General features: G+C 47.4%; 1 protein-coding gene across 1 annotated transcript in view; it reads left to right on the top strand.

Annotated features, from left to right (window-relative positions):
- Positions 1-5,652, top strand: part of c1qtnf6b (C1q and TNF related 6b) — a 12,819-nt gene extending 7,167 nt beyond the window's left edge. Inside the window, exon 3 of the mRNA XM_053856938.1 lies at positions 4,677-5,652. Coding sequence (XP_053712913.1) covers positions 4,677-5,260 — 584 coding nt within the window. The 3' untranslated portion in view covers positions 5,261-5,652. The remainder of the gene's footprint in view (positions 1-4,676) is intronic.
- The last annotated feature ends 3,075 nt before the right edge of the window (positions 5,653-8,727 follow it).

The raw sequence follows: 8,727 nt of genomic DNA, 5'->3' as shown, positions 1-8,727 counted from the left end.
TCAATATGAAGAAAAAACAGCCAGTAAATGTAGCTAACGGGACACGTCTGCATACAGAGGCTGCGTTACACACAATAACAAAGCGCGTCGTGGGTCAGCTGATCGGTCCGCGCACGTTATGTTTTTTCCGGGGGCGTTTGAGTTCTGGATTTTCGTTCAAAATCCGAAGCAAAAAAATCTCGAAATTTTTGTTCGAACTCCGATTTGTTCGAAGTCCGGGACGTTCGAATACCAAGGTGCCACTGTACTTGAAACGCAAACTCCAGATTGTGTCAGGTTACGACAACAGGAACCAGAAGTGTCACTCGGGTCGTAGAAGAACAAACTCCTTCAGGTTTGTTCGTGTTTATTTCCTCAGATAAATCTAAACCCGGAATAGTTGAACCAGATGATAAAAGAAGAAAAGAGATCACGTCCACAAGGACGCGTCTTACAGGCCAAACATTCAGCACATAAACTCTGGTTCTTTAAGATGAAGCCAAACTGCTCTGGCCGGCACACGACCCTCGCCGGCTTCCAAGCCTCTGAATCAGAATCAGTCACAAACGATGGAAGCCTCGTTCTCACATCTCACTGAGTGGAAAACTGGAGGATGAGAGGGTGAGACTCAGTTTGGTTCTGACCACAACTTCATGGTGAGAGGCAAACCACTCCAGAGCCAGACGCGCTGCCAGAAGTGGGTCGCGACACCATTCTATTCCCAGAGTGAAAATGAGAGCCAAGCCAGTGACGGTCCAATAAAGTTAATTTGAAGAGCCGTGTGAGGAGAGATTTTCCAAGAACAAGTTGTTCCAGAATGTTTCATTGTAAGTTGTTTTCCTTTTGATGCTCTCAGCACGGTGGGGTCGGCAGAAAATATTCACTTTGCCGAAGTAGAAGTTGACCATCATGAAAGTTGGCCGCAGAAACACAGGACTGGACCGATGAAAATAGCACTGGGGCAGTTTGAAACAGTTGAAAGTGGAACGCTGGGAAGAAAACAAGTCTGAAACAACACCCAACAACAAACACCAAAATTAAATTTTATCGAATGAATTTGATCGGGAGCTGTGTTAAAGAAACAAATGATAGCACGTCGACTATGAAAAAATATTCAGTCCCTTCCACATAAAAATAAAAATAAAAATAAAAATAAAAATAAAAATAAAAATAAAAATAAAAATAAAAATGTACCACCCCTTCCCTAAAAATAAGAGAAAATAAATAAGAGAAAATAAATAAATGTAAAATATAAATGATAAAAATAATAATAACATACTTTGTTCATTTCTAAAATCAGAGGACAGGACAGCAGTCCTGTCTGCCATGATGTACGGTTCAGAGACTCGGGAGTCAGAGTTAGACGAGTCAGAGATGAAGATGCCGAGGCCATCAAGGCAAAGATCAGAATGAGTCCCTCAGAGGAACAGCTCCCTGATGGACGTGGTGAAAAGGAGAAGAAACATTTCAGCCCCAAAACACTTCCTCTGCCCCTCCAGAACCGCCCCGCGTCCCTTTCCGCGACAGAAAAACTCTCTAAAGTTGCAACAACATGAAAAGCCGTGACGATGATTAATGAGCGTCTGAACATCGCCGTCCTCACTCGAGTGTTTCTGCCTCACTTTTTCAAAGTTGCTCTGGCAGTCGCAACAAGGAGAAGCTCTAAGGCATGAAATGGAGTCAGACAAGCCCCGTCTCCACAGCGTGGTGGTATCAGCTGCCACCAGAACTGGCAGGCACCGCAGCGCATCGCTGCTAATGGAGGCAAAAATGGAAATGAGGCGCTCGCTCACAGTTTGGGGGCGTGCTTGGGACGCTCTGCTTTTCAAATGCTGCCGCTGACACCCAACACTTGTATATATTTATAAGATATGTCTCTGCCTCACTCGTGGAAAACCCCGGAACAGCAGCATCGATGCCCCGAGTCTCTGTCTGGGGTTCCCTCTTCCGCTCCCTGGACTGACTCCTAATCCGATCTAGAGCTCGACTCCTCCTGGGCTCCGTCTGGCACCACGGCGTCCTGAGATGAAACACCTTTAGATCCAGTCAGAAAACTCCAGCTGGACCCAATGACCACACACACACACACACATCCTCTCCTCTCCATCACAATAGTGCGGATACATATTAGCGCTGACACGTCTTCGCAGTAAGCGTCTCACTCAGTCATCGTGAAGCCATTACTGCAGCGCGTTCATAAAGACAAACAACCGTCGCCACTTTGCTTCATGGTCGTTCAATTATTAAGGACTATTGTGAGCTATATTACACACGTTTCATCAAATCGGCCCGAACTCTAGCGCCGTGCGATTTATATTCCCACATAAATCTCCGGCCAGTTTTCCTCTCTGTTAAATATCCGGACTTTATTACTGTCAAAGTGAAATACGGACTGCGTTATGTACAGAGCTCGACGGCTGAAATGCAAACCTAACTATGCATTCTGTAAGTTCACAGGGTGAAGGGAAGGGACTCCAGTTAGAGATTAATGACTGACATGGGACGTTTCCACCAAGAGGTCTGGGTCGTCTCACATGAACATGACATGTTCCCACTGCTGAACGGGGCTGAAACAAATGCCCTGACTCAGTCCTTTCTTGATGAGCTTCACGAGGGGTCACAAAGTGGGGCGATATTGGCCTGGGTACTGGGCACCCACCCAGTGGTCTTGTTAGGTGCCCATTGGGTAGTCACCCTTAAAAAATGGTTACGCCCCCCAAAAGGGATCGAAATAAACCATCTGACCCAGACCGGTTTTTGGTCACAAATCGGGCTGATAATTCAGCATTTCTCTGTAGGTATTGGGTAGTTCACTGAATAAGGGCGGCAAAAGTGGCCCAAATAAACGGTCTGACTCAGACCAATTGGTACATTTGCTGCATTTCCACAAGCAGCCTGGGTAGGTGCGTATTTGGTATGGATAACTAACCGTGGAAGGGTAGTTCCTCTGCAAAAAGAAACAACCTGACTCAGACCATTTCTTGATGCCCTTTGAAGAGGGGTCCAAAAGGGGTCGATAAAACTGCGTTTCCATCGAGCGGTGTGGGTTGACGTGCATTGGTTTGTTCCACCCCTGAAACCAGACTTATTTTCTGTGTGTCTTGCAAGGAGTTCCCAAAGGGAAGGAGCAGTCTGGGTAGGTACGTACCGGATAGCTACCTTTCTAAGGGGCGTTTCCACTGCCAGAAGGGGGGGCAGTAGCCAACCTGACCCAGATATTGCTTGGCACAACTCACCAGAGGTCCACGGTTTCGAACCCTGGGGCATGTCTACTGGCACCGGTCATTGGACGTGAGGGAGCAAGCAACATCTGTGGCGAGTTGCGATGGCAGCCACTGTTGGTAGAGAGGGAATCATCTGACTGAGTCTGTTTGTGCCACAGCTCTCTCCCCACAGAGTCTCTGCCTCTTGCCCTATATAGCTAGGATAGGATCCAGGTTCCCCTGGGCAACTGACATAATCCAGGTATTGTCTTCACCCATGAAGCTTCATGGTGACGACAGCACACTCACAATCCTCAGGTGAAGGAAGCGTCACTAAGGAGCAGCCAGCAATATAGAACACGTCATCTGGAATCCAATAGCTGGTTGGCATATGTAACAGCTTAAGGTGGATGGCTGCCAGTGGAAATTTCAGGTCATGTGTTCCCCTCCACCGAACATGTGTGTGGTATAGTGTGTGTATAGGTGCACACGGTTTCACCCTTTTGTCCTTGACGAGAGGTTCTGGTTCCTCCGCTAAATTGCCTCGCGTCTTTCCCTTCAGACGTGACAGATTGTGTTACACTGGTTCAGCTTCACAAGAAGAAACGCACACATGTATTCTGTGTTTACGCGGTTCGGAAATTAAAGACGCGCATAATGGAAAGTCACACACATTGCTGAGTCATTGTTTTTATAATGTAATTTATAAACGTCTGCATGTGCTGTCAAGAACCCTCCATCTGTTGTGATGCTCAAGGGCTCATGGAACTAGATTAGCTTCCACACTTAAATGAGACGGTAGCAGCTTTCCCAGTTATTAACGCGCCGTCTGAGATAGCATTACTCTGTGGCGACATGTGAGGACCTAAAAGTCATCGCCATTCTTCTGCCATCCATCGCTGGTTCTGTTTCGCTAGTCAGGGTTAGCTTCGTCCTTCTGTTAGTTTGGACTTTCGGTTGCTTATTTCCTGTTTTATTTTGGTGAGGTTAGTCTTGTCTTCCTGTATGTGACTTGCCTGTGTTCCCCTGACATCGGGGGTCTTGCTTCATCTCCTTTATTTGTTGCTCTCTTCCTGTATTCTTCTATTGGTACGTTCTCCTCTGCTGTCATGCCATAGCCTTCTTGTCAAGTCTTGTCAAGTCAGTCTGGATGAGTTTTGTCTCGTCTCTTCAAGTCATGGTCTTGGCTTGTCAAGCGAGCTCAAGTCTCCACGTCAAGTCAAGAAACTGTTTGGTCGAGTCCTACCTTGTCAACTGTCTTGCCCTCCACAAGTCTCCACATAGGTCAAGTAACCATCTAGTTGAGTCCCATTTCGTCTAGGTATCGTCAAGTCAGGTTGTCAAGTCAAGTCAAGTCAAATCTTTTCAACGTCTAGTCTGTTTTTGACTTGTCACGTTTGACAGATTTAATTGAAAATCATTCACAACCCTTCAAGTCTGGTTTTGACATGTTGTTTCAGCAAGAGCTTCTTGTAAAATGTTTCTTATCTCCAGGTGATAAAGGGGACAGAGGGATTCGAGGCACTCCAGGGAAACCAGGTCTTGAGGGACCTGCTGGACAGAGAGGGCCCTTCGGCCCAAAGGGATCTAAAGGCCAGGCCGGGGCACCTGGGGATGCCTGCAAGAACCCCCAGTCCTCCTTCTCTGTTGGCCGGCGCAAGTCGCTCCACAGCGTGGATTACTACCAAGCGCTGGTGTTCGACACGGTGTTTGTCAACCTGTACGAGCACTTCAACATGTTCAAGGGGAAGTTCTACTGCTACATCCCCGGGATCTACTTCTTTAACGTCAACATCCACACCTGGAACTTCAAGGAGACCTACTTGCACTTGATGCACAACGACAAGGAGCAGGTGATCCTGTACGCGCAGCCCAGCGAGCGATCCATCATGCAGAGTCAGAGCGCCATGTTCAACCTGGCTCTCAACGACGAGGTGTGGGTTCGGCTCTACAAGCGCGAGCGGGAGAACGCCGTCTACAGCGACGACGTGGACGTTTACATCACCTTTAACGGATACCTGGTGGCGCCGGCTTCTCAGTGTAACTCGGTCGGACAAAGTGACGAACCCTGTGTCTGACCCACAGAGGCTGTTGAACAGAACTGAACCGAGACTCTCCGTGTAACCACTTTCCAGGCGACGGCATGCGAGAATTTTCCACATCCACTGTGCTAATTTTGGTGCTAGCATTTTCACGGGCAACAGATCTCGATGGTTTCCTGGAATAAGTCAAGATGTCTTATGATCTTGCCAGTCTTTTTTTCGTCATCTAAAAATATGTAAATATTCCAACACTGGCAAATACAACGGAAAAAAAAAAAAAAAACTTTTTGGGGCATATTTCTTGTAGTAGATATTTTGGTACGTTGCCTACCTGTCCTCACACAGCCGGTGTTCATACATGTGGCGTGTTGTGTCTCTTGAAATATGGAATTCCATTTTTCATTTTAACTAGACTGTGAAATAAATTGCTGAAGTCATGGCTTTGGAAGGCACTTAAAGGCTCACTGCTTCACTGCGGGACAGTTCATCTTTGGTTGCGAGGCAGTGGCATGTTCCTAAGTTTCAAAAATGATTTCCAAGTTTAAGCACCATGACGATGTGCAGCAACCGTACAGTATGCTGGTGGCATCTAGCGATGGGCTTATGAGGCTTCATGAAACAGTGTCCTCATTTTCAGAGCCAGTAGATGGCACTCTCTGCTCTAAAACTTTGGATTTGAGCAACCCTCTCAGTGAAACCTCACATCATGTTTAAACCAGGAGCGCCACCTATAAAAATGAGAACGCTGTTTCATGAAGCCTCATCTGCTCATTGCTGCATATAGACACCTTCTTCAAAACGCCCACTGTCAGGACTAGGCTAACACTATTACACAAAGCAACACAAATGACGAGTGAAGGGCCGGTGAGGTTTCATGAAACAGTGTCCTCATTTTCAGGGCTCTGTAGGTGGCGCTCTTGGTTTGAAAATGATGTGAGGTTTCATTGAAATGGTTGCACAAATCCAAAGACTGTAGAGCAGCGAGCGCCATCTAGTGGGCTCTGAATATGAGGACACGGTTTCATGAAGCCTCACCAACCCATCACTCGGTGCTGGGGCACTTCACAAAATCAACACGGAAAGAACACAATGGATGTAAACGTGGCCCAACCGCACTAAACCGCCACCAAAAACACTTGTGCAGCATTTTAAGAAGCCTGAGAGAGGACGCCCAAAACCAGCCCAGCCAGTTGCATAAGACTCAACCACAGAATATGTTAACATCTATATTTGTGTCACATCATTCTCAAATGTTATAGTGACTTTTGCTGCTCAGTTTCTGCAGGTTTTTTCTCTCCACAAAGTCTGTGGACAAGTCAGACTCGGTGGATTTGCAAATAGAAGTTTAAAGACCAAACACACGAGGGGGTTTTCAAGCCCCAACACCAAAAAAGGCCAACTTACTTAAATAAACAACCGCCTCCCGCCCCTGACAATCGGCGGACGGGTGGATGGATGTGCGCCGCGCCGGCTCCATCTGTTTGTCAGTATCGCTCCCATTAGTGGTAATTCCCTCCCCGGGGAGGGTTTGCTGGCATCACGCCGACTGCAGCGTAGTAAATACCTCGGGCCGTCAGCGGGGATCTAAAGGCTCCAGTGGGAGACCAAGGACGACATCTGAGGCAGCTCTGCCGGATCTTCGGGCCAGACGAGTGCGAGCTGCTGCAGGAGGCTGGGAAGCTGCTTCAATATTTGCTCCTCCGCCGCGAACGCTTGCAAGGTCGACGCTTGGCAGATCAATGAAAGCTCCTGAAATAACCAGAGAAACGCTCATGAGTCGACTAAGTCACACAACTTCCTGCATCATAAAAGTGCGTCTTTCTAAGACACGCAGTTTGAAATTCATCTCTGAGATTCTCACATGGAACTAATGTACAGTGAACATATTTGTGTTGTGAGTCAGAGTGTGTGTGTGTGTGTCTGATATTTGCTGTGCATTACAGCGGAAAGTGAAGTGTGTGCTTGGTCTGTCCGTGGCTGTGCTGTGATGCGTGTGTATCTTGTTGTGCGAGGTCTGTGCTGGAAATGGTTCTAATGCGTGTGTGTGTTAAGCTAATCTATCCTAGTGAGGACCAATTTTGGGGGAAAACACCTCCTTGTGGGGAACTTTTGTCGGAACCCACAAGGTTAAGCCTCAAGTTGAGGATAAAGAGTCAATAACTGGGTTATAACAATTGAGTTTCAGTTTTGGTTTAGGCCCTGGTTAAGGTTTGTCTTTTGTTTGGGATGGTTAGGTTTAGGGAGAGAGGCTGGGGAAAGGGTTAAGGCAATGGGTGGTCTTTACAAATGACTAACCTGGTTAAGGTTAGTCTTGTGTTTTGGATGGTTAGGTTTAGGGAGAGAGGCTGGGGAAAGGGTTAAGGCAATGGGTGGTCTTTACAAATGACTAACCTGGTTAAGGTTAGTCATGTGTTTTGGATGGTTAGGTTTAGGGCGAGAGGCTGGGGAAAGGGTTAAGCCAACGAGTGGACCTCACAAACGTGTGTGGGCCATGTCTTTTTTAATCTTCTTCGTGACTGTGTTTCTGTGTTCCAGTCTCCGGAGGCTTTCGTGTGGGTGAGTGTGTGTTGTTATTCTGGGGTGGCCTATTCCGTGTTTGTGTTAGTGTGAGGTGTCAGGTGGTTGGTTGTCTGTGTGGGTCAGTACACAGTTCAGTAGACAGGTGTGTGTTTACGAAAAGGTGTTTGAATTCAGGTGTTGCTTCCTGGAGGAAGCAGCCTTTTACCTTCATCTCCTGTTTTGGCTCCTCAGCTGACTCATGGTCCAGCATTCATAGTGTTAACACACACAGACACACGCGCATGTTCCGCTGGGTCCATGTAGACCGTATCTTCACAATCGTGTTCCCATGTTGATGCCCAGGGAACATCTCGCCTCTGCAGTCCGTTACAGCGACTTTTACGAGGCAGTGAAAACTCGAGGATCTGAAGGAGGCGGACTTCTCCGTCCTCAACAACAGAGCAAAGCAGTAGGGAGTCAATTTGGGTCCAATGATCTCAATCTGGAGCTCAACTCTGCTGTGGTTTCGGCAGCTGAACACTTCGCCTGGCCACGTGCCGTTACTAATTCTGAGGGCTCGAAGTAGAAAACAGGACTCTGAATTGAGGGGCCGCGGTCTGTGTTGGGGAGATGCAAAACTGGACTGTGAGAAGTGGAACTTTGGTGTTTTATTGAGTAAAACCTGAATGGGATGATGTTGGAAAATGCTTTTCCTGTCCGAGTGCTGATGAAAAGTGTAGCTCGTGTCCATGTTGGGAAGGTCATGTGCTTCAGCAGCCATTGGAAGGAGGCTTCACGCAGGCACAGAAGGTTGCATGGGTCTCCAAGGATCGGAGGTTGGCAGTTCCATTCCCAGTGAGGAGACCAGTGTGGAGACACGGATCCATCGGAAGTCACTTTGGATTCAAGCTAAATGACACGTGAATTCAAGTTTTACAAGTTCAGGACTTGGAATTGATCTCCTGAAGTCCAGGCATCGAAGGCAAACTCTCAGCTCTTGCAAG

The sequence above is a fragment of the Synchiropus splendidus genome, chromosome 2 (genome assembly GCF_027744825.2).
Source record: "Synchiropus splendidus isolate RoL2022-P1 chromosome 2, RoL_Sspl_1.0, whole genome shotgun sequence".
Taxonomy (NCBI): Eukaryota; Metazoa; Chordata; class Actinopteri; order Syngnathiformes; family Callionymidae; genus Synchiropus; species Synchiropus splendidus.
The sequence above is the reverse complement of the archived record's forward strand: the minus strand, read 5'-3'. Positions and strand labels throughout refer to the sequence as shown.